The sequence below is a fragment of the Malaya genurostris genome, chromosome 3, assembly GCF_030247185.1.
Source record: "Malaya genurostris strain Urasoe2022 chromosome 3, Malgen_1.1, whole genome shotgun sequence".
Classification (NCBI taxonomy): Eukaryota; Metazoa; Arthropoda; class Insecta; order Diptera; family Culicidae; genus Malaya; species Malaya genurostris.
This window is the reverse complement of record NC_080572.1, coordinates 206,354,197-206,380,293: the sequence shown is the minus strand read 5'-3', so window position 1 is coordinate 206,380,293 and position 26,097 is coordinate 206,354,197. Positions and strand designations below refer to the sequence as shown.

The following is a 26,097-nucleotide window of genomic DNA, read 5'->3' as shown; positions in this document are numbered from 1 at the left end:
CATAATACAAAGCATCATTCGAAATTCATTTCAGAAATAAGTCCGTGAAGATGTATTTCTGAGAACGCTTCTTAAAAATCATGATTTGCGGTGTCCACTGTACTGCCCATACTTGCATATCAGTCCCATATGGAAAATCGGCAAGTCGAGAAAAGGACGATTAAAATTTTATTTTCGAATTTTTCGATTTGTTGTGCTACCTAATGCTAAATCGTGGCATTATTACATGTAATATCAGCAATACACCTTTGCTATTCCAATATTGCAACCAATGAAATTATTGAAATTAGCACAGAATGGGACTGATATGCGGGTACTTTGCATATGGGACAGATATGAGTTGATATTTGTTTCACATTTTACTGAACATATCCTCAACTCTTATTGCAATTTCTGAGAGTATATTGTGGATAGATTACATTCCTCAACTCAATATTGGCGAAAAAGTAAACAAATCAGCAGCACAGATAGAGTAGATGTGTTTCTAGAACCCCGCGTTTCGGTTTAATTTTTTTTAATTTTTGGTGTTTGTTTAAAGTCAAAACTACGAGTTTTCACGAAAAATGCATCATTTTGTATCTGTAAAACCTCCCCAAAGTAACAAACAACGAAGAGGAAAACGTTGGGGTCTGGTGTTTGACATGTAGAAAGTGTGAGCGAAATTTGAAATAAAATAATGTAGTTTTTGAATGACGAAGGACACGGACTTTCAAAACCTGCTTTCGAGAATAACGCGTTTAAAGTTTGTTGTCTATGAAATCGAACGAACAATGTAGGAAGCCCGTAACGCCTAACATTTTCAAAAAATCTTTTTTTGTATTCTGTTGTAATGAAACATTTCAAGAATGTTTTGGCAAGTTTTTAAGTCAGTCTTACTTCTTCGCAGTATGAGATAAACAAAGATAAAGGCCCTTAACTTGCTTAGTTTTGTTCCGATAGGTTTGACAATTCCACAGAATATTCTTGAAATGTTTTTCTATAAGAAAATACAAAGAAAAAATAAATGATTTTTCAAAAGTGTTTGGAAAAAATGGATGGATTTCATGAATTGGACAGAATGAAGAATATCAGCATGTGCAATTATGAGGTAGCCCGGGTTGGTGGTTCAATGCATAGGGCGCTGGTCTTACAAGCCAGTTGTCGTATGTTCGAGCCTCGACCTGGAAGGATTCTTAGTGTCAGTAGGATCGTAGTACCAGCCATGCAATGATCCTGTACGCTATGAATCGGCTGCGATGTCTGTTGAAACAGAAAGGCCAAATTCCACAAAAGGGGAATGTAATGCCAAAAAAAATGTTGCGACCTTGTTCATCGGGGTGTGAATTAACAGTTTTGGTAGCATTGAAAATATGACAATGATGGAAGATCGATTCATCAGTAGTTCATTAGATATCCTGGTAAAATAGATCGATTTCTCTTTTAACTTTTTAAGGTTACTACTTCCGGAACTTCTGGAACCGGTAATTGGAAACCAATGGGCTTCAGTCAATTACCTATCATCAAGACCTACGAATCAAAGCAATTTGACGCATATTTTTTTTATTCCTCTCCTTTTGTGTACCAGTATCAAATGGGTATTTTTGTCGACCCCAATCTCCGACATCCTCCGGAATATTATACTATATCATATACTACCTTTCATTTGAATCTAAGTTAATAAAATCCTTTTATTCCCGAGAAATCGATGTGAGCTATTTTGAGAGACTTTCAACCGGAGACTGACAACATGCTGAAATTATAGAATTTTAAGATACTAAATCTGTAAAAAGATGTAAAATTTTACTCTTCTAAAAGTTGTAGTTGGCATCAAATTCCATCTATGGTGTATAAATGTTGAACCACGTTGCCACGATCAACTCTAGAAGAGCAACGATAACAACATGCCATGGAAACTAATTGTGTCGTAGCAATATGTTAGTTATTAGTAACAAATAAAATTTTTCTCATTAGTTGTCTGAAGCTCGTTCAAGCCAGACGTATTTTCTTTCTGATCCGATATTCCTGACTGAGTACTCGAACAGGTTATGGGCTCAGTACCAGTACAGGAGGATCAAATATAGAAGATCGAAGATCTAATCGTTTTCTGAAAAACCGTAAAAGTCGTGAAGCTCAAGATGGAGTGGGGAAAATTGCCGAAGCTGAATAACTCCAATTATTCAGCATGGTCGTTCTCTGTACAAGCTTCATTGCGAAGGGAGCAGATTTGGAAGTTCATCGATCCAGGAGTTCCCCCGAATCCATTGACTGCTGCTTGGACAGAAGGTGATGAAAAGGCGCTGGCGACAATTCAATTAACAGTGGATGAGAGCCAATACGCTATTATTCGGAACAAACCGACAGCCAAGACGACGTGGGATGCATTACAACAGCATCACAATAAAACTAGTTTGGGACAAAAAGTTACGCTGCTCAGGCTTATTACCAACCAGAATTACCGGATTGGAGACAACATGGAGTTATACCTAGCTGATATAGAAAAACAGTATGCTAGGCTTGAGAACTCCGGATTTGAAATGAAGGAGTGTCTAAAGGTGGCACTTATACTACGTGGACTTCCAGATTCTTTCAACCCTTTGACGACAGCATTGGAAGCTCGGAACGAGGATGAATTGACTCTCGAAATGGTGAAAATCAAGCTCATGGACGAGGCCGAGAAACAAGCAAAGCAAAGAGGTGGTGGTATGGAAGAACTGGCACTGAAGATTAGTAACAATCAGAAGGTAATTAGCTGCTATTTTTGTGGAAAACCGGGGCACCGGAAGCGAGAATGTAAGCTGTTTTTGGCGGAAAGAAATTCTGCAGGAAAAAATGAAAAGAAAAAACCTAAAGAAAAGGTAAAAACAGTGCGCGAAAACGACCAAAAGGAGTCGTTCACGTTTTTAGTATGTTCAAATCAACCGAATGCAAAGTCATGGATAATTGATTCAGGTGCTACGTCTCATTTAGTGAAAGATCGTAATGCATTCGTACGGTTGGACAACAGTGCAAGACCAGTTATATCGTCATGGCGGATGGTAAAACCCTACGAACGGAAGGTATCGGCGACTGTGTGATTGAGTGCTTAATAAGTAGCGAAGAAAAAGTGACCATCACTTTAACAGGCGTTATTTTTGCTCCTGAGCCCGAGACTAACTTGAAAACAAGGTGACGGTAGTGTTTCTTTATAACTTTAACATTGAACTAACTATCATTTGTAAGTTATGATTACTTGATTCTAACATATCTCTAATCACAGCTAAGCTTTAAGCTACTAGTTGGAAAAAATTTATTTCCCGTTGCGAAATCATTATAAATACGTAAGCGTATACGTGAATCGTTACTGCTAATTGGTATAGCAATAATTTAGATATTATAAAATTATAACATACAATTTCTGCATTGATTCAGATAGCTATCGGTAGGTTTTCCCAACGTAATGATAACGAAAATGCAACCTAAAAAAATAGAAGGTTGATTGCAACACACGACCGATCACGATTACATTAAAAATAAAATAATTCTGAGGCACCCATAATAAATACAAAAATAAAGATAATGATGGATTCACTAAACAGAAGCAAATTACAAACTTACTCTACTTTTAGATTTTTTGCGAATGATCAAATTGACAATAAGATTTTTTCAGGACAATTGATTCTACTCTATTTTGATGCCTTTAATAAATTTTTTCATTTGAAAATTTTTGGAAAACATCCTTTAAATGAAAGTCAATTATGATGATTTCGAAGTTACTTAAAAGATCAATTTTGGATACGAAATAATGATTTTCAAGACAGAGAACGTACAAACTTAATCATTTTATAAACAGCGATTAGAGATTATATATTTTGATCGAAAAATGTGAATGCATATTGTCATAGTTACAACGCATGTAGTGATAAGACACTTGTTGTTTTAATGTGAATGATAATTTAACTGAAACTGGCCCGAAATTAATAAGGATTCAAATGATACATGTAAAATCGCAGATCAGCTTATCCTAAGTTTATCTCTAATATTATATTTTATTGCATCTGGTAATTCTATATATATGAGTCTGTGTAACTTATTTGTACTTATTTCCGAATCTTTTGAAGCGTTTCCTGGTGGTACAACAGCTTGTTCAAACTTACACTGCATAATGATTTGCATTGCGTTGTTTTTGCCACACTTAGTCTGGCTCCCTTTTATAAGATTTTTGGAAGCAAGATTAGACCAAAATATTACGCTAAATCAATTCCTAACTATTCAATTAGGTTATACGATTATTGTTTGGTTCAAGAGTAGGGTCTGAGGGATTATGCTGAGAGATAGTTCATTGTGTTTAGCCACATTTAATGAAAAATAAGTTCCTATGATTGTAATCATAACACAACTTTATACTGAATCTATTTGCGCGCTACCGTGTTGTTCGTATGTAAACGGACATTCCAGTATGCACACTGCCCGTTGACAAATTTAAACAATCTAAAACTTTTTCGAATCAATGACAGTTCGCTTTCTCATCTCATCCAAGTCAGTCGATAAAACAAAACCGCTTAGGTTACGCATACGCTTGAGGTCTATACCTTCTTATGTGACTTTCGGTCAGGATACAAGAATCCCGTGCAAATCACTTGTTACCTATGACAATCACATGTCAATATTGCCAAAAAGCTGTTCACTACGGAAAGTATTGTGATAAACTAAACAAGGAGACATCCACACCAAAAGACAACGGTGCTTCCTTCACACCAACTCCAAGCAACCCCAGTACACCTGTGACAGCAACCAGCAACAATGAAGCATCTTCTTCAACGAAACCATCAGTATCCCCTATAGAAAAAAGTACACCAGCTGTTGTTAACAACTTACCCTCCAACCAACCACCAACTGCAACCAATGTACAACAACGCGCATATACAGCAACTAGCAACGAACTCAAGACTGCGAACAATACCACCCATGAGGCAATGGATGACGAGACGAGCCACGAACAAAGTGCCCCTCAATCCTCGCAGGAGGGAAATGGAAACTCCTCTCCCCCTAGAAAAAAGGTGACAACGAGATCCAATATAAAAAAAATCTTTTATTTAAAAAAAAATCGGCTCAATCGGCCACGTAAAGCTTGTACGCATATAGGCCTAAATAAAACTATCTTTTAAATTAAAAAAAAAACTAGGCAAAAAAATATTTTGCAGCATATATTTATAGATTTCTTTTCATACTACGCAGAACGATGCGGTGTTTTTATGCATGACGCAAAGCCTCCTATGCCGAACAAGAAATTGACGTAATTTTGTACAACTGGGATTGTAACAACATAGGACGATTCTAACCATTTTCCAGTATGCTATTGAAATACTGAAACGACGTTGCCTTACATGTTTAAGTTAAAAGTTTCCGAATCGATTGGTTGTTAAATTATATCAATCCATCAACAAATGACTGAGTTAATAGCGTTCAATATTATGACAGAAAAAGGTTACACGGTTATTTTTTAAACTTTTATTTATTTATTTATTTCGTCAAGCAAATGTAGACTACATATAAATTGTTTACTTTTAATTGACACCTGGCCCCGTATAGCGAAGAATAAGGCATTTTTAATGCCAAAAACTTTTGTTGGCTTGAAGGTGGCGATCACACTATGGAGTCGCAAGAAGTGTATAAAACATAAATAAAACCAGGATATTTTTTTTTTCAAAACTTCTTTTTGGCGAAAATAATGAAAGACAGAGTAGCCATTTTTTGTTCTATAATACAGGGATTAAACATCGATTGTGATAATATTATAATTCCCATGATTTATGAATTTAAAATAATGAGAAATCAAAATAAAAGTTCTCTGGGTTCATTCAATGTTTATAATGTGACTAAGTTTCAACTAGTTTACTTGAAAACAAGTTATTTTCAAGTTATGTATGTTAAAGATAAGTTTTTTCAGTATGGTATCACAACGTAACGGCAACTTATTTTTAACCGACTTAGCAACTAGTAGAAACTGCGCTTTTTGAGTCACGCAAGTGGCTAGATATTAGTAACAATAACTCAAATTTCTGGTAGCAAACTAGTCACAAATAAGCTAGTGTAACAAAAATTGTTACTTGGGCAGTCCCCCCAAACCAATTCCGGAAGTATCGGAAATAGTGGTAGAAATCTTTATAACTGAACGCACTCGCTTTTCTCCTATATGGCTCAACCGATTTACTCAACCTAGGATTCAAATAAAATGTCCTACGTTCTTTTTCAAAGTTCCTGATTTTTGTGCGGATATGATTTCCGGTTCCGGAATCACAATTGAAATTCCGAGCCGTCGAATAGAACGACAATGTAAAATAAGAAGAAAAATCTTCTAAATTAGATTCAAAACTTTTCCTTATACATAAGTCATGTAAGTTGTAAGTATTACTGCTGAGGCTACAGTTCCAATGAGAGTACTTCACCCTGTAATTACGGAGCCGAAAGTTGGACCCGAATGCAATTCAGGAGTTTTGTATGGAACCATAGGACCTTTCATTTGATCCTAGGTTTGTGAAAATCAGACAAACCATCTCCAAGAAAAATTTCAGTAGGCAAAATAAGAACTCGTACGTGACGTAACGTTATGCCAAGTATCCCCTTTACCCCTTTGATGTTCCTTTTGCAACAGTTTTTAAAAAAACCCTGTCTCCATCCTTAGATCGTGATGTAATTTGAGTATGACTCCTTACAGGGGTGTATCAGATTTAAAACTTTCATTTTGGTAAAAGCAATGCAGGAAAAGAATCTTTTTTATCTGCATTTCAGTTGCCAATTATGAATATTAAAACTTGTTTTCACTATCACTGGACTATTAGAAACATTCCAAAAACAGCAAGTATTGAAAAGCGAACATGGCTTAACCAGAAACATATGCTTCGAAGTATAATTCCTCCAATTCTTATTCGATGATGTTTAAAAATAATCGATTCAGAATAAATGTTGTACAGTAATTCTTCGATGGATCGATTTGAAGAACCAGCTCCTTGAAAGTTCATTCAATTTCTGTCAGTTTTGCAAAGTTTGCCATTATACTCATCGTGCAACTAGGACTTTGAAATCACCCACCACCCACCGCTGTTGTTCGGGAAAATTTCATTCCAAAATGTAATGCCCATCGGAAAATGATAATTAATTGAATAAATCTGCTACCCCAGTGATAATTTAACGAGTTCGCCTGTGTCCTATATGGAAGATTGCTTTGAGACTTACGGCTAATAGCACAGGGAACAACGGCTACTAATTTGAACGTCCAGTGAAATTTGTCCTTTTTTCTATCAGAGCATAATGCAGTCTTCCGCGTATATAAACTAGAAGAAATTCTTTTACCAGTATCAGTCCGGTATTAACAGTTGTTGATTACAGCTTGCACAGTTCACTTGAGCTCACTCCAAAACATTCTGAGAAATGGCGTACTACAAAGCTATTGGATCATTGTTATTTGTTCTTCTGCTGGTTCTAACTATCAGTACCACCACTGAGGCGGGCTACCGGAAGCCCCCATTTAACGGTAGCATTTTTGGGAAACGAAATGGAAATTCGATTGGTAAGTAAGAAGCCAAATGTGTACAGATTTATCCAGTTCACTATCCGTGTCTCTAGAATACGAAGGAAACGCTAAAGTGCTCTCAACAATGTGCGAGATAGCCGCCGAAGCTTGCCAAACCTGGTTCGCTCAAGAACAGAAATAGTTCCACTGCAACCATAGACAACACGACTTAGTTCCACGTTAGAAAACCACGTTGCCAACAGCTTTGGACGAATGTTCGGATATGTACTATTTCTGCTAGAATACGAGTCAAAATTACCCATTCGATGCCGGAAGAAGAATTGCAACTGATGACTGCGAGTGGAAATTGTAAACCAAATTTGAAACTATGTAAAAATAAAAACAATAAATGATTTCCTGCTTGTTTTATATAAGAGGAAAGTATAGAAATGCTTTCTTTTTACTATCCTTACAGTAAAACTTTACCGAATTGTAGGAATCTGGATTGTCCCAATAGAAAAATTTATTTCTATCACAATACATGGTATAAAGAACTGAAACTACTGTTCTGATGGATCAGCTCTTGATTGAAAAAATAATTTACGCACAGGGTTATTCAGAATACTTTTTTTAACAATATTTTTTCTAGGGACAAAATCATTTCAACATAATTGCGACAAACATAATAAAACAGATGTTTTCCAAAATACAAATTATCGCGATTTTTGTCTCTAATTTATAATGGAAACGGATAAAATATGCGGCTAAATCTAGTATCGACTTTATAAATTAGGAAGCTTTCGGTGTAACAGCGGAGGAGTTTGCCACCTTACTCCTAGAAGTTGTTGTGACGTTATTCGCAGGCACTTTTCCTTCTTTTCGTAATTCCACCACATACTTACGGAGATGGGTCATATAGTCTTGCATCAGTGTTGTATAGGCCTGCAAAAAAAATAACACGTCAATAAACTGTTCGCAAGTACATACCCGACATCGAGTTGCATACAGTGTCTAGTACATAGCGTGGAATAAAGCCTTTTAAATCCAAACAGAGCAACCACTCGAAAATGCAGTGACCTTTTTGATTCTCAATTTCACGCATCGCCCAGCATGACACATTATTTTCACCTCTGAAATAAAGACAAAACGAATGATTGACCAACAATTCATAACCGTGTCACGCTTAATTGGTACCTAATATATTTGTTCGTGACAGGCGCACCGGGGTACTCGATACTGATTGCAGCACTAACGTAAACATTACCTCCTTTCTGCGCTTCAGTGCTTTTTGCTGCCCGTCGTTTTCGGCTCGAACTAGCTCTGTCCGAATCTTCGGTCTCTTTTGGTTCAGTCAATGCATCAGAAAAGACATCTTCTGGATCGGAGCTAGCACCTGCACCGGTGTGCTGGAAATCTTGCGCTCCTAAGCTTTTGCTAAGCGTCGCAAATGCTGTTTTTGTCTGCTGCTCGTTACTATTACCTACACTATTACTACTTAATTTAAATTCGCTACTCGATTTGGTTATTTGGGTCGACGATGAGTGGCGCAGGACACATTCGTCGTCGCTATCGCTAGCACCATCCGGTCCGTCGTTGTCTTCATCTGTATCCTCGGTAACAGGCGTCAGCACGCCCATCTCTGGATTTGCTGGATACAGATCCACACCCTCTATCACGCGTCCATCGCGACATAAATGCCAACATCGTAAATTCACAAAGTCACGAGATTTTACCACGCCGCCTCCGCCACCGATAGTCGCTTGGTAAGAAATATCCGTGTGACTATCAATTTTCTACAGGTAAAATGATTTGTTGATTTTGTATATCTGTTTTTTCTAATCTGTTCTTCTCTTACCCGAATAATCTTCGACTCTAGTAATGTTGGATTCCAATTGGGTATTTCTTCAATTTTATAATACAGCTCCTGTAGCAACTGTCTAGCAGGATAATGAATTTTCCCCTGGAAACCATCGTGATTAAAGGAGTTATGTATGAATTTGAAATTCGAAATCTCACCGTTAATCTATAAATTTTTCCAAGTTTATCCTGAGTGCAACTTCGAATGACATCTCCATCTTGTGTCATCTTTTCCAGTTTCCAATCATTCGATTCCAGTAACGCATACGCCTTCCGAACGCATTCCGTGCCCATGCGTTTGAACTCCTCATCCTGTAAGAAACCACATAGAAACATTTTTCTTAAACTCAGTTTGTTAGCTATAATTAATCTACTCTGAAATGAGTGTTCTTAGGGAACATATTGGTCCATGAATGTGCCGATAGGTCGATAGCTCAAAAGGTACTGCGTGTTTTCCAACGTCTTCACCAAACAGAGCATACTAATTACTATTCAGAATAATCAAAAAATGAAGTGATTCTGCTTCGCAGCATCAGTTGGGAAGAGATATTGTCGAATAAATAATTTATGTTCGACTCAATCATCAGCTGTTGTAGATAGTTCGAACACAACGTTCTACATATGTATTTATGCAAAAGAAGAGAAAACAACATCCCATCATTGAAACCTTACTACAGTAGAAAAAGCAAAGTGTTGTGACATCAACACTTCAATGTGGAATAGGATTGCCAGGCTTCGTTTATGGGTTTTAATGCGGATTACATTGAATCCTCTTAAATTCTCTTAGTTTTGATATATGGAATAGAAAGAGACATTGAGATAAATAGGGATAGCTGAGAGAGTTACTGTAAACTCACAATTAAATATTCAACAACAAAGGTAGGAAGTGGACATTAGGGTGGGACAAAATATTGATTTCAGCTCCACTAAACTTTTCGTGTTCCTTTTGGGTCCCATAAGCACCATGCAAAATTTTAGCTCGATAGGAGAAACTATATTTTCGCGCCCGCGGTTCAAAGTTTGTATGGGATTTAGTATGGGAAAACTAACTTTTAACAAAAAAATCATCTGGAGGTCACCCTATATACTCAAAAAATCAGCGGGCATGTAATTTTTGTAGGAAATTTAATGAGGAAGAAAACCTTCGAAAACTGTAACATAATTCGACATCTGTAAAAAATGTTATTAAAGAAAAACCGACACAAGGTCCCAACGATGGCTCATTCCTTAATATATCTAGCACCACTGCTGCTAGTGATGGTAATATGAGTTTGCTTTCTTTTATTATGCTACAACGGCTGATCTGAGTTGTTTGATGTCTTCACAATAGTTGCTCGGTGTAGTTTGAAGATTTTTTTAAACTTAAAAACCATGTTCCAAAACTCACTGTAAAGACACACAAAAAACTAACTTTTTTATTTGAAGAAATACAATTTTGAAGTCTTCAACAATATTGTAAATAATTTCAAATACTATAACTTTGTCGAAGACATAAACCATCTGCCTCATTTGATTTAGAAGATATGGATGATTTCATTTAATACTATGAAAAAACATTGATTCCAAGTTTTTTTTCTTATATTTATATCGTCCATATCTTCTAAATCATATGAGACAGATGGTTTATGTCTTCGACAAAGTTATAGTATTTGAGTTTATCAACAATAACATATCGGCTGGAAAGTTCGTATCGTTTCTATGAGAGGGCGCCACTAGAATTAAATCCATACCATTTTCAGTTAGTACCAACCTTCAAAAGATACGTGTATAAATTTGACAGCTGTCTGATTATTAGTTTGTGAGATATTGCATTTTGAGTGAAGCTACTTTTGTTATTGTGAAAAAACACTACTTTTTGATGAAAAAAAATGCCGCCGATACCAAAAAATGGCTTGATGAGTGTTATCCAGACTCTGCACCGGGCGAAGTAACAATTCGTAAGCGGTTTGCAAAATTTCGTACTGGTCATATGAGCACCGAAGACGATGAACGCAGTGGACGTCCAGAAGAGACTGTTACCGATGAAAACGTGAAAAAAACCCACAAAATGATTTTCAATGACCGTAAAGTGAAGTTGATTGAGATAGCTGACACCCTAAAGATATCAAAGGAACGTGTTGGACATATTATTCACGAATATTTGGATATGAGAAAGCTTTGTGCAAAATGGGTGCCGCGCACGGAACGACCGAAATTAGCTCTGCGCCTAATTCGTATTACTGTTTTTGAATTAGTTGATTTTAACAACAAAATTTCCAAAATAACTATAAAATTAGTTAAAATTTAGAATTTACTGTGCTGAAAAAAACTCTTATTTTTAGAGAAAGTGTTTAGTTGGCGAATATTCTGGACACAAACCAGCAATATTTCAATCCAACACGAAATTCTCATTGACAACTAATTTCGTTATTAAAATCAGAAACTTTGATTCTATTTATCTATCACCGTCATTACTGAAGGACAGCAGTGTCAAAGCAAAACAAACCATCAAAAAGCTAAAAGGGACCGTCTTGTTGAAACTGCTCGCAAATTGTTTAGATGTTTTTCGCATGTGTTACGATATATCCCTATATAAATTTCTAAACCGATATGTAAAAATGACGTAAACTGTGGAAAGTATATTTATTCAGAATTTGTGCGCAGTTGAAGCGATTGTGGGTAATAATGTTTTTACGGGAAACAGTGAAGTGAGTTTCGAATGTTGCACTCTAATTGTATACGTCAAATGATGTTTTTTTTGTATCTTCTCATTCCGGGCTACGCCGTCCGGTGTACTACTTGTATTCGGTTTTTGTTTTCCGAGTGCTCAAAGTTTTCAGTGAGAGAGTCGATTTCGCGAAGTCGAATGAAGAAAACAGCGATTTAGAAGTAAAATTTTCAAAAAGAAGTTTATGTTTCGCTTATGTCTTTTTCTCCAATACAACATCGTATTTATACCTGCAAATATAGAAAAGATAACCGCGACTGAAATTTTTTTCGGTAGTAGTGTGCCATCTAGTGGCTAGTAGTCGTTATGGTGTTAACGAGCGCCATATAGCTGCTAATTGCAGAAACCAATTCAACCATTTATGTTGGTTGAAAACAACGTTTTATTTCTCTAACTCAACTAAAAAATTAGTTGAATGGATATGAAGCGTGCCTTAGCTAAGAAATGACAGCACGTTTAATTGGTGAATTCAACTAAAAAAATAGCCATTTCAACAAATATTTTATTATTATTAAGAAAATTAGAATTAAAAAATCTAAATTAGCAAAAGTAAGATTTTTTTAGTTGTCTCAAAAAATAACTAACTAAAATCAGAAAATCAACTAATTTTTTCGCCAAAATGCTAATTTCGGTCTTTCCGTGCGTGAGCTCACAATCACAATGTCACAAGTCGATGAAAACAATGCTGAAATTGAACGAATTGGGCTTCGAATTGCTCCCTCATCCACCGTATTCTCCAGACTTCCACTGGACATGCAGTGCGTTAAAGTGTTGATCGAGTAAAAGTATTGGAATAATTCAGATCATGGCACTAGTTATGAAACAAAAAAAACTATTAATTAAAAGATAACATATTGTAATTTACAAAAACCTTCCCTCTCCCTCTCCACATAATATCACACCCCCCTCGTTTTTGGATACAAACAAGGCGAACGACCAAAATTAGGTTAAAGCCGGGTATGAATAAACGATATAAAAAAAGTTATGCTATGGTTCTGTATGCTAAGTTTCGCGAAGTGGAACCTCCAAATTGGAACAGTTTTGAACCTAGTTAATCCTAGACTTACTATCTCATGCTCTATTTCGATTAAACCAATTAAACTAAATATAACAAACGGAACAAACCTGCGTTTCTGTAACTTTTGCATATGTAAGTAAAGTTGAACAGCATGAATCAGCAGCAAAAACATGTAGTAGGATTATTATTATTATTGTTATAATTCGATTACTACACCACCGGCACGGTATTACTTTCATTCATATTTCATATTTTTTCAAATAAATTTGAATTCATTGACATTCGTTTATTCTTTCGGTCGCACTTATCATAAAAGTTTTATCAACCGCAGCACCGTCTTTTACCAATATTACACACTAGTAGCACACATCCGTAAACGTTTCGTTTTCTTTACAGCGTGTACGAATTAGAACAAAGCACGCATCGTTTGCTTTTTGTTTTCTTTTCCTTTTGGTGTTATACATATTGTTTTTCTATATGCCGATTTGAAAACTTTGACACTCATGCGGAATCGGAAGTCGGATCCGGATGAAATTTAACAGCTTTAAAGATAATATGAGCTTTAATTCAAACCAAGATATGTGAAAATCGGTTCAAGCATAGCAGAGAAATCGAAGTGAGATCTATTTTTGGAGTTTTTCTTCACCACTTTCGGTGCTTCCGGAACAGGAAAGGGGGGAATAAGTAGTACCGAATTTAGTTTATATGCTCACTAACGAGCTCTGCAAACTAGACGAATTTATCAAACAGTTTTATGGGATTTGTACCTGTTTTTGACACACGTTTATGAAAAAATACTAATGAAATTGGTAATTTTTCACTTATCACGCTTTAGTTCAGGAACCGGAAGTCCGATTCGGATGAAATGTTCTAGAAATTTTTAGGAAACTGTAAGACCTTTCATTTGAATCTTGATTTGTGAAAATCGGTTAAGCCGTTTCAGAGAAAAACGAATGCACACTTTTTCTCTAATTTTTACGTATTACCATGTAACTCCGGAACCGAAAGTCGGATCCAAATGAAATCCATTAGCAGACTATGGGTCCATCAGACCTTTTATTTGAATCTTAGTTTGTGGAAATCGGTGAAGCCATCTCTGAAAAAAGTGAGTGCATATTTTTTTCATTTTTTTGTTGCATATTATCCTATATCTCCGCAACCGGAAGTTGGATTGGGATGAAATTCAGTAGCAGACCATGGGACCATGAGACCGTTCATTTGAATCTTAGGTGAAAATCGGCTCAGCCATCTCCGAGTGTGCATATTATATAAAATGTAAAGTGTAAATATAAAGAGAGTGCATATCTTGGGATGAAATTCAGTGAATTAAGTGAATTGGAAAAAAAATCTGTATATGAACGCGTGATTCGTGACTTTTGCATAACTTTTGAGTGCGGTATGTTCTCATAATACTATATTGAGCAAATTGACATGTTTGTGGAAGTTCTTGTCCATCAAAAACCACTGTGGAATATAGGCCTTGAGTAGGTTTCAAAAAAATTCAATATTGCAAATGTTGTTTGTCATAACCATTCAGGTAAACTAAATTGCTGTATTCACATGTTGTCTCTTGGCGGAGAACGAAAACAGCAAAACGCAGACCAAAATTCCTCTTAATTTCACCAGAAACGTGTTGAAAATTTTCAATGGCAAATGAACGTCATTTATGTCAGTTAAGTAGTGGCCGTTTCATGTAAGTGAAAGTTTGCAGAAAAGAGTTAATTGTAGAACAATGTATTATAAAATATACATTATAAATGTATTTTCGGACAGTTCATGTAAATGTAATTAAAAACGCTTAACGCTCCAAAACTGGCTACTAAAGTAAAATGGTACTATTTGTATTTTCTTGAAGGTGCATCGGTAGCATTAGGCTTATAAGCAACATTCTTGAAAACATTCTTGAATCAAATAAATTCATCCAGCGAGCCATTCGGCAAGTGGAGGAAAAATTTCCTAATGCCCCGTGAGCATTTTGCTGATGAATAATCTCTTGGGAATTATAGTCATCAGTGAGTTTAGCTTAGTGAATAATTGGTTAGAACAACTGATACATTTTTTGCTTTCATGCATACAGGTAACTTTTCTGGGATCCGCTTAGGGTGTATGTCATTGCTCAACTGAAATGTTTCATTAGTCGTTCGTGGTGTGTGTCTTTGCTGGGTGTCATTGCCAAACTGCCAGCACAATAAATCAAAAAATGATAGTTTAGTTCAAACAACTATCGATTAGTTGTACCAAATTTTCAAAATCAGAAAAACATTTAATCTTTTAGTTGTGTTGCGATCGCTTGCTTTTCCGTCTAGACAAGTAAGCAATATGTAGCTCCATGACTATGAACACCATTGAAACGTTATTCATAAACTGCTGATTGCTCGTGAAGATCGATTAACCTGTTTTCACTGAAGGTCTTGGACTACTGAGAACATACCTGGACCAGCTATAACTTAGGCAAGTTAGACAATGTGTAACTCTGAAAATATGAACAGCAAACAAAAAATAGATATTAGTCGTTGTAGTTCTTGTTGTGGCACAGTGTAATCTCTAAGGACAGTATTCCAAGTAGTTCTTGGAAGATCTCTTGTTGATTTTCATACTCTGGATATACTCATATGTGGTGCTAGATGCATTTGCGTATGAACGTAGTTTAATTTTTTGTGTTATTAAAAAAACAAAATATAAAATGTTTCATTTAATTTACGCGAAATTTAATTTGCGCACCTCCGACTTTGCGCGTAAATTGATGGTCCAGTGTAATAAAATTCATTTCACTTGAAGATCAGCATTTTCCGAAAAATATGAACAGTGATTTATGATCAAATTTTCAGTAGTATGAACAAAGTCAAAGTCTTTGCATTACATTCCTTTTGTGGAAGTTTGCCTTTCTATTTCAACAGACACCATGGCTACGACAACTGGCTTGTAAGACCAGCACCATATGCTTTGAACCGCCAACCCGGGTGTAGTATGTAGTATGAGATAATCACAAATAATCTCAAAAAACAAAAATCAAACATTTAGGGGTTTTGTTGGTTTGTGCAAAAAGCACATATTTTGTTTATATTTCTTCGCGTTTCGTCTTCGGTTTATTAGTGCTTACGACGGCCAGTAATAAATCGTCACTCGTTTACGCCTGAGACGTCAGAAATAATATTGCACCTGTTAAAGGAGTAAATTGAATCAAAGCTAGTTATTTTGGTCATTTCATTTTCAGAATGCAGCTTTTGAATACAGGTACAGAATTCAGCTTCAGAGTACTGTTCCAGAATCCAGTTGCATAATTTAGGTACAAAATTCAGTTCTATAATTTAGGTCCAAAACTCAGTTCCAGAATTCACGTCTAGAACTCAGTTCTATAATCCAGGTCCAGAATTTGGATTCAAGTTCAGATCTAAGCCTAGAATTCAGTTGCTCCAGGTCTACAATTCAGTTGCAGAATCCAGCTTTAGAATTTAGTTTCAGAATTCAAGTTAATAATTAAGTTCCATAATTTAGGATCAGATTTAGGTTTCTGAACCCAGGTCCAAAGTTTAGGTTCAGATCTATGTTCCAAAATTCAGATCTAAAACTCAGTTTCAGAATCCAGGTCAGGTTCTGATCTAAGTCTAAAATTATGTTAATTAAAAATTTAAAAACTATTCCTTATCATTAAGCCAGATTTCTTGGAGACATGCTATATCAAAATTTCGTCTTTGAGAAAGTATGCTAACTCCTCTCTTTCCTCAGCTGGTCTTACAGATTGGATGTTTGATTGTATTATATTAATTCGTTTCAAGATTTTTGATATTGACTCTATTCTGATCAATGGGTTCTGCTACTATTTGTTCACTGAAATCTTTAAGGTGAAATGTAGCGTCATAAAATGCGCGCAAAATTTTATCCGCTTCAGTTGAACGAACCGTCGCACAAAGCATACCAAGAAAAACGGACACATAGAAACAAAAACTTTTTTCAATGATTGAGCGCAGTGGGTTTACCTCTCGTTATATTGGCTTGTAAACAAGACTGGACGTAATGGATTTTTGAATCCTTCACACTTTGAATATATGCTAATTCAATCGTTATTGTTAGTGATTACTCTTACACTAGAGCTATAAATCATGAGTAATTGTGAATGACTAACATGAGGTAATATGTATATGTATTGACTAACTTGCTAACCATGTATATGCCTGTTGTTTTTCAATGTTTATCACATTGTTTGTATCACGATAATACTTGGTTTGTATTTCATTCAGTAGCTTGCCAATGATGAAGTTATAGTTTTGCTATAAAAATTGCTACAATCTAAAATAATACCTGTTATACGATATCACACAGCCAGGCTTTATTGCTTCAGCAACATCAATGCATTGAACTCAACTGAATTGGACATTATTAGCATTATAAATGACAGTTACTTAGAAAATAAACGATTTCTTACAATACCCATTTTATTGTATTCAACTCGTTTTTATTTCAACACAAAACCCAATGCTGCATAAATTCGCGTTATAATTTTATATGTAATTTTTGCTCTCGATATAATGCCACTGAGTCCACCGTGCATTTCAATACGAAACAGCAGCGCACAAGCAATAAAAAAAATGCAGAAAAGTTTATGTAAACTTTTCCAAATTTCGGTTGTTTTAGCTAATATTTTATAATTTTGAGTTGCATTTTCAGATTCTTTGTGAAATTCTGCTACAAACACTACTTTTCAGTTATAAAATCATTACCGTGGAACGGAATAGTTACCGTTTATACATTTCAAAAACCAATTACGGCTCGGCAAAGCAAAATTTCAAAATTCTAAGAATACTTAGTTATGATAAATTTGATTTCGAAAACTTAAGTGTTTTTGGTTTTTCGAAAATCGGTCTAGTTTTTGAATAATTGATCAAACACGCGATTTTCGCATTCCGCTACATTTCACCTTAATGATGTCTCTAAGAACTGTACTTATTTTGATTATGATTTTGATTATGAGTCTTTTTGAGAAATGTTATGATTGGTCCGCACTGTATTTCTAGAAATGTTTGGGGAGTATAGTCTCAGTCATTCATATTCTATTTTGACTTTCTCAGTATTTTTTTGTTTCTTCCTTGAAGGTAAAATCACTTTGAAGCGGTATTTTCCAATTTTTATCACATCTGTGAGTCCTTTTGTGCCTCCTCTGGATATAATTCTAGCGATTTCTACTGGGGGTTTGAATGCTTGGTTTTTTGGATCGTTGGGCACTAGGTAAATCTCCTTAGAGTTTATACGAGGATCTTCTGGAAGAATCTCGATTACTGTGGATTTGATTCGTGCACTTCGATTATAACGAAGATTCTATAAACTCTATTTTCTGCGCATTGCTCATTCCACCATTATGTATTTACCAATTGACTTCAATTAACTAAAGCATCAAATATTTGCAGGCCAGTAGAAGAATTCCCACCCGAAAATTTTTTAAGAGATGGTCTGGTATGCAATTTCTTAAGCCCGAACCCGACGCGTACCGATCGTAAGCTTCAGCTTGACCGACTTCCGACCACAAAAACTGTTGGTTGAATGAAGCGATAGTTTAATAAAAAGAGTCTTCAGATTTAAAACATTGAAAGCATCAGCAATCTGATATACGACGTGTAAGCAGAAACCCAGTGAATCTAATCTTGGTTATTTTCCACCAGATTTCCACACCGTCTTTAGGCTGGTCCTGTTCGGAGAAAGATAATAGGTACTATCGATCTCCTAGTGAACCCCAGCCCCGACACGTACCCGATCGAAAATAAAAATTCTATACCCGTACCCGACCCGAACCCGATGAACACTCAAAATTTCTACCCGAACCAGACAACAATTTTTTCTGAATTCGATCTTGTCGGGTTCACTGTTCGGGTCAAGTATATCGAATACCCGAAACCCTTTTCAGAACCTGAGCCCAACCCGTTCCCATCGGTTTCGCGTCGGGTTTCGAGGGGGGGTCCGATCAAAAATGGATTTTCCTATCAATTCTTTATTCTTTCTATAGAGGAAAGCAAAAAAAGTACCGAGATTTTAATCATTAAAAAGAAGAAGAAATTCAGCAGCTGCACGATTCGTATGGGTGGTCTATAATATAACTGAAACTGAAACAAACATATCCCCAGCAAGCCATTTTAGTTTTATTTATTCGAACAGTTCTACCAAATACAAATAATAATACCCCTAAGGGCATATTCAGGAGTGTTCTAGTTCTAGATGCATAATTTATGTCAGTTTTAAAATTTAAACCTAGAAATTATAACAAAATAAACTGGCAGCCCCAGCAGCGTTTTATCTGTGTTTCAAATATAGAAAAAATATACCAGTGTTTTAAATTTGACAGTAGAACTGGTCGAATAAATAAAACTAAAACGGATTGCTGGGGATACGTTTGTTTCAGTTTCATTTACATTATAGACCACCCATATAAATCTTGCAGTTGCTGAATTTGCTCTAAGTCCCATACAAACAAACCGCCAATGTTTGATTCACAGCCTGAACAAGTAAGCCTACACTCAAATAAAAATTCACGTTCGATTTACTTGAAAAATCACGTAAAATGGTTTCAAATGTCAAATTGAATATTTTACGTGACGAAAATGAATGTTATACGAACATCCCCTAAAATGAATAGAGTCATCACATAAGGTTTACGTGAATTGACCAAACGTCAAACAATCTACGTGAATTTCCAGTGTAAAAAAATCGACTTTGAAAATGGCGAACAGGGCTAAAGTGTAAGTAGTGTAAATATTTGAGAAAAATGTTAATTAGTTACAGTTGTTGACTTCATCGTCCGGACCATTCCAGTATAAAAGTTTTCATGTGTTCAACTGGACCGAGCGCCTGCATGAGACCGGGAGTTTGCCCGCTCCTGCCGAAACAGGCCGTTGGTCCACCGAAAAACGAGTTCGAAATCGGTATGAAGCTAGAGATACTGGAACCATGTAATGCGACTTTAACCTGCATCGGTTGTGCTGTGGGAGTTCTCGCCTCTCGACTGCAGCTTCGGTTGGATGGCAGTGACAACAAAAACAATTTTTGGAGGCTTGTCGATTTGAGATACCACGACGTTATTAGTTTATTTTTAAGCTATTGAAATTTTATACTAATTTTCTGAAATAAATGTTTTATTTTTCATGGTGTTTTTCATTTCATTGATTTATATAAACATCCGAAATCTCCCTTTTGACTTCAACCAATATATAAAAAAGTAATTCTCTGGTGTCTAAATTTGATATGAACTGATAGGTAAATGGGATATGAACAATACATTACATTCTACCTATGAAACACGTAAGTTTTACAAGATTATGCATTAAACAGCTTTTAAATGCCAGTCCATTAAAATCTACGTGAAAAGTAGGGTGGAAAATATTCACATAACTTTTCACGTAACGATAACATGATTATTATTTTGAGTGTAGCAAATTACTCCCTTTCATAGCGATAGTTTGAAAATGTGGAAGGAGATCGTTTCTGGCAACGCTTTATGCTAGTGGCTACGGTGCAAAACAAACTTGTTTGTTTATGTTTATCGTTGCTGTATTAAACTGCAACAATCAGTCTAAATATCACCGGCACTAGCACAAAAGATGAAAAATGACACAAATACCCACGAATCTACAAATATCAATACAGCTAGTAGTATATTCATGGTGGCTTAACCATTCTAGATTTGTTTAACTTACATTTCGCTTGTGATCTTGATTATCAGATAAAAACTGTTTGTTTATTTTTTTTTTTCAATATAATAAACAGTAACTATGGTGAACTTGTTCTTACCCTTCAGTGTTGCTAGTTTTATAGAAAACTTGTTAAAGTACATTGTCACTCTGACAGTGTATCATGACAGTGTACCGCACGATGCTAAATGTGTCTTTGAAAATTTGTCGAAGTATTCCGTATTATAATTTGTATTTGGTTCTACTGTCAAATTTAAAACTGGTATACGCTACCGTTCTATTTTTTCTATATTTTAAACACAGATAAACGCAGTTTATTTTGGTATAAATTCTAGATTAAAATTTTGAAACTGACATAAATTCTGAATCTAGAACTAGAACACTCCTGAACATGCCCTAAATGTGGCTTTTTACGACATGGAAGCAAGAACTCAGTAGGTCTTGAACAAGATTATAGATACTATCAATCTCCTACACACTTAGATTCTCGAGCTCGGCATATTGAAATGCCGAACTACATCGGTAATACGGCACTTTACTGATTTTCACTAATCCAAATGCTCTTTTCCGAAATTCGTTGAAGTAATATTCTGATATCTCGGCCAAGAAACTTATTTTGTCGAAGTTTGGAATAATATTATGCTGAACTTGTCACCAAACAACAATTATGCCTAAATCATCAAATCCGTTTGCCGATACTTAGAACAATGTGTTAGCTTTTACTGAAACTACTGACACTTGTCTTATGTCTCTTGTCAGTTGCGCAAATCACCAAGTCGCCATTGTTCGTGGAGTTTGAAGACGGAAAACATATAAATTGGATGAAAGAAAAAGATTTTTATATTTCGTGAAAAGGTAAGTGCAATAAAAAACTATGTCTCTTCATATATACTCACAAATATCTGCTTATTTCCAGATAGAGGCGTTGAGAAGCACTAGAAATAATTGTCTGATTTTTGTATGTTGAATTAAAATGAACATTAATAAAACACCCGCTCTCCCCAACTTTAGCTTTTGTGTCGTTGTGTCATTATTCTCATTTCATACAATAACAAAGCAAAATCCTTTGTTTGTTACTGATGACTCGGTAATTCATGATTCAATACTGATCGCCTCTGCCGAGCTAACCGCAAATTTCTGTTGACAAGTTTGAGTATAATTAGTTTGTAATAATTGACGTACTTAACAAATTTAGGATTGCCGATATTCTTAGTAATTATACATTGTACCGAAACGATTACCGAGCAAATCGATCGGCATTTTTTTGCCGAGATTCAACAATAAAATTTAAGTGTGTAGTGGACCCCAACTATTTTATAAGATGTTTTTGCAAAAAAAAAATAAAAGAAAAATATTTCATTTATGTATTTTTGAATTTATGTTTCCAAAACGAAATATCATCAATATCACGGGCTTTTATATCAACGAGAACGTTCTGTTAATTGAAAATGAAGGTATCAGATACAGCGTTTGCGTTAAAAAAGTAGAACAAGTTGGAACAAACTCATCGTCAGAAATTTAAAAAATCTATCACCAAATGTTTCTTGCTTTAGACGTCTTCAATTCGATTTCCCCATCAACAATCACTTCTTTAATCTTATATCATCTCGATCATGAGTTCTAGCGATTTTAACGATATAACACAAAACGAATTCTACGATTTAACATGAGATTCGAATTATTTTGGGGGGAAATTACACGGAATAAAAAGTTGTCGCCTTGCTTAGGACGATCGATTTTGATTTTTTTTCTATTAATAATAAAATCAAAATTCTCTCTGTTTTTTAAGCATCACCTTTCCAGTAGTTCGATGAATAACAGCCTCTAGAGCTACACACAACAAACGTTGCAGTTTAAACTAGTTATTTTTATTCCGATTAAACCGTTTGTAAATTAGTAAGGTCCTTTTTTCGACATAAACGTGATCAACGCGTAGCATTAACAATCAAAATTCAAGCATGCTGTTAGTTTCAATCATACTACCCAATAAATATAATTAATGCACGAACGAAAAAAATGTCACATACCGATTTTGGAATATTTTCAACCGCATACTTTTTCTTTGAACTGAACAAAAAATCGAGTATGTTTCTCATTTGATGGAAAGAACTGGTAAGAACGTTTTCTTCGATCAGAAGATGAAGCTCGACTGCCAGGAAAATGTCAATGATGGGTAAATAATTACAGAAGCTAAACGTTCGAGATTGAAGATCAGAGATCAAGTGATAATTGGATTAGCATTCTCAGCAGCCATATCCAAAGAATACCCGATTGAGCACAATAAATATATTATCACGAAATAAAATCAAGGATTAATCAATCATTTCGGAAAATAGTTGTCATGTCAGTGTAACTACTATAGGATTACTCAAGCAAGAATAGTAATTTACCTGTTCATCTTCCTCATCTTCGCTGTTGTGGATGGAATCATAGGGAGAGTAATAATTTCTAACACTTTCGGTAGCTCTTGCCAGACTTGATGTAAGAAATTGAGCTAGCAGTGGAGTACGCGCTTCCGCTTGAGACTGAATGAAAGCTTAAATAGTGGATATAAATTAGACAGTACTACCGAGGAAGTTAGTATACGGAAATCTTACCATTGTACCTACTCGCATATCGTTCCTGAGGAATAACCCGACAATCCAAAAACCATGCTTCGCCCCATGCCAGAACAAATGATATCACGACCAGCAGAACCTCGAAAACGGGTTGCGGTGTCGCTGTCCACTGAGAAGTGAAGTTTGGAGTTAAAGTAAAACAAAACTGAACAGTTTATGAAGAAATTTTAACTCACGTTGTACATAAACACTTTATAGATCAAAAAGGCGCATGAACCGGTTGTAGAAAACTGGAATGAAATGAGTCAATGGTTACTTGAAGCTAGGCTGTAAAAATTGTTCTGAAAATACGTACTGCTATCACAATCCAGTGATTCAGATGACACAGCCCATAAAACAGAGTCAAGAAAATAAACCGTATCAAAGCGGTTATGACCACGTCGAACAACGAGGTATAGATGGTATAGTGTACCACTTGAGACTGTAAAGCGTGCATAATGTTGTCACCTGTAATCTGAAAACAATAAATAAGTTCAGAAATGTTCAACTAACTTCAAATGCACCGTATCGTACCACAACGCAGATAATCCAGAGAAGCGAGACGAATACTACATCGAATGTAACGAATAAGCAGAAAAATCGGCGCACCACAGACATTCGGCCTTCGTCCATGTATCCAGCGATGAAATCATCGGACAACAGGTTGACCATGTGGGATTGGGATCGCGGAACTGGAAAGTAAATTCTCCTATCGTGACAAATGTACCCTACGTTAAGGACGAATGCTTACTTCCGGCATGGCGGGGTGTAGGTAATTGTTCATGTTGGTCATTTAATTGCTCATTTTGGTCATCTAATTGCAGTGCGGCAATAACTCGTAATCGATGCTGCTGGTATTCTGGTGAAGCGTAGATTGCTCTGATCCGATCGTCTGCCATTGCAGTTGTGGTACGCCTCTAACACTTCCTGTGCAGATGATGCACCTTGGTGATATATGAGAAACCTTTTGACTGTAGGTGATACAAACAAATTTCCATTTTAGTAAGTTTGAAATGTCGCAGTAAATTCGGATGGCAACAAAACAACAAGAAAACAAAACATCAGAATAAACTTTTGCGATATGTACAATGTGCAATGATTTCATGTAATCAGTAATGAACAAAAATGTTTACATTGAGCAAAACATTAAATATGTGCCAAAGTATTAAAAAATGTATACAATCATTTCACACACTGAGAAAAAAAATCCTACATACCTACCATTAAATTTGCTAAGATTTTAAGAAAAGTTTGATTGTACAAGCCAATAGATTAAGTTTTACGTGTGCAAACGAAATTTTCTAAATAAATTTACACCTATTAGAAATAAAAAATAAAAAATGATTATAACTGAATGGAATGGAATTAGTGAAAAATACCCCGACTTTTTAAGCTATATTTGGCAACAACCCTTTTCGAATAACACTTTTCATGTAAAAAAAAAGCGAAATATGTAGCAATGAAGATTTTTAATGAGTTGTACTATTGTGTTTAAAACGAAAGGTTTACGTGCTTAACTAAACATATTATATAAAACATAGTGTGGATTGATGAAGTAATTTTCAAAAAAGTAGGAAAATACAGGGAGATTGATTCGATTTTTTAATATTTTTCCAAGAATTCGACATCCTAATCTTGTTATATTATTCCTGGTGTTTATGGCAAGCCCACACAACAACAACCAAAGGGTGGCAGCAGGTGGTGATTCAACTTTTTCACAAATCAAAGAAGTTCCGTTTTTCAAATATCAGTCAGGTCTATGCTTAAATATGTGACATATCGTAATCCAATTGATTGGCAAACTATTTCGATTGTCCATGAAGCATTATACTACAAAGAAATTGAAGGAAACAATATCAGACAGCATAAAACGAACCAAGGATTTAGCTATTAACATCACAAGACTGAGTTTGCTTTTTTTTTAAAAATAATACAAAATATTGTCTACGAAGTATGGTACAGGTGAACAGTGAAACAACAAAACAATGTTTGAGGGTGCGCCAACGTCGAACACATAACCTTGATGACAGCGTGTCGTCGGAACAGAAGGAACATCAAAAGTACACACTATACTACAGGTTCAATATAATGGATAACATTTACCAGAAGTAATCCACAATCTGGGTATTTAAACATAGTTGATTATTACTTTCGCCACTGATTGGGTTTTCATTGCTATTTCACATTACGAGTTTCTGAGTTTAGACAAGCTAGATTAGTGGAAGTTTGAGGCCAGAAAACTACGTCGTTCGGAGGGTAATGAATCCGTGGAGATTCGGAGATTCGTTCACACAAAAAGTACACGCGAAGCAAAGCTGAACAAAATGAAAACTAACAGTAGCAGAATGTAAAAGAAACTTTTTGCAACCTGCAGGCAAACTGCTTTCATTTTGATTCTACGCTGCAATTTTTATAATCTTCGCTTTGTGTAGAAATTGCGATTCCTTCAACTGTTATTTGACTTATTTTGCACTTGAAGATACACTTGCACACTAAATTGTTTGATAAAATAATACTGAATTATGTGTAAATCAATAACGAAACTATATTACCGATTATTATTTTATCTGGCATACGTTATCAAAACAAACAATGGTTTGACTGACTTGCAGGTTCAGCTCAAACTTTTATTGTTATTTTACTAAACGTCTATAGAGATGTCTAAATATCGATCAATAAATCGAGTAATCGATTTCAAACCCAGATAATCTTTTAATATTTAATCGATCAATTTGAAACCTATGTTCGATGAACCCAGCGAACGATAAAAAAGGTTA

The 26,097-nt window shown here is 35.5% G+C and overlaps 2 protein-coding genes across 2 annotated transcripts; one reads left to right on the top strand and one right to left on the bottom strand.

The window, feature by feature from the left end:
* The first annotated feature begins 7,302 nt into the window (after nucleotides 1-7,302).
* On the top strand, nucleotides 7,303-7,918 carry LOC131435728 (SIFamide-related peptide). The gene is made up of 2 exons (XM_058603884.1): nucleotides 7,303-7,525; nucleotides 7,582-7,918. Exons 1-2 carry the CDS (start codon nucleotides 7,387-7,389, stop codon nucleotides 7,668-7,670), a joined length of 228 nt encoding a protein of 75 aa, XP_058459867.1. The 5' UTR covers nucleotides 7,303-7,386; the 3' UTR covers nucleotides 7,671-7,918.
* A 40-nt stretch (nucleotides 7,919-7,958) lies between these two features.
* On the bottom strand, nucleotides 7,959-25,855 carry LOC131435727 (steroidogenic acute regulatory protein-like). Its single transcript, XM_058603883.1, has 12 exons — nucleotides 25,424-25,855; nucleotides 24,072-24,291; nucleotides 23,855-24,012; nucleotides 23,637-23,795; nucleotides 23,518-23,571; nucleotides 23,321-23,450; nucleotides 23,114-23,259; nucleotides 9,485-9,637; nucleotides 9,324-9,428; nucleotides 8,663-9,261; nucleotides 8,475-8,598; nucleotides 7,959-8,410 (listed from the first exon to the last, which is right to left on the bottom strand). Exons 2-12 carry the CDS (start codon nucleotides 24,217-24,219, stop codon nucleotides 8,258-8,260), a joined length of 1,929 nt encoding a protein of 642 aa, XP_058459866.1. The 5' UTR covers nucleotides 24,220-24,291; nucleotides 25,424-25,855; the 3' UTR covers nucleotides 7,959-8,257.
* Nucleotides 25,856-26,097: the final 242 nt, after the last annotated feature.

What these genes read in the sequence shown, in the direction of transcription:
- LOC131435728 (XM_058603884.1), top strand. Translation starts at nt 7,387, where the DNA reads ATGGCGTACTACAAAGCTATTGGATCATTGTTATTTGTTCTTCTGCTG. An exon ending in ACGAAATGGAAATTCGATTG is followed by an intron (nt 7,526 to 7,581) that starts GTAAGTAAGAAG and finishes CCGTGTCTCTAG; the next exon opens with AATACGAAGGAAACGCTAAA.
- LOC131435727 (XM_058603883.1), bottom strand. Translation starts at nt 24,219, where the DNA reads ATGGCAGACGATCGGATCAGAGCAATCTACGCTTCACCAGAATACCAG. An exon ending in TCTGGATTATCTGCGTTGTG is followed by an intron (nt 23,796 to 23,854) that starts GTACGATACGGT and finishes TATTGTTTTCAG; the next exon opens with ATTACAGGTGACAACATTAT. An exon ending in CACGCTATGTACTAGACACT is followed by an intron (nt 8,411 to 8,474) that starts GTATGCAACTCG and finishes TTTTTTTTGCAG; the next exon opens with GCCTATACAACACTGATGCA.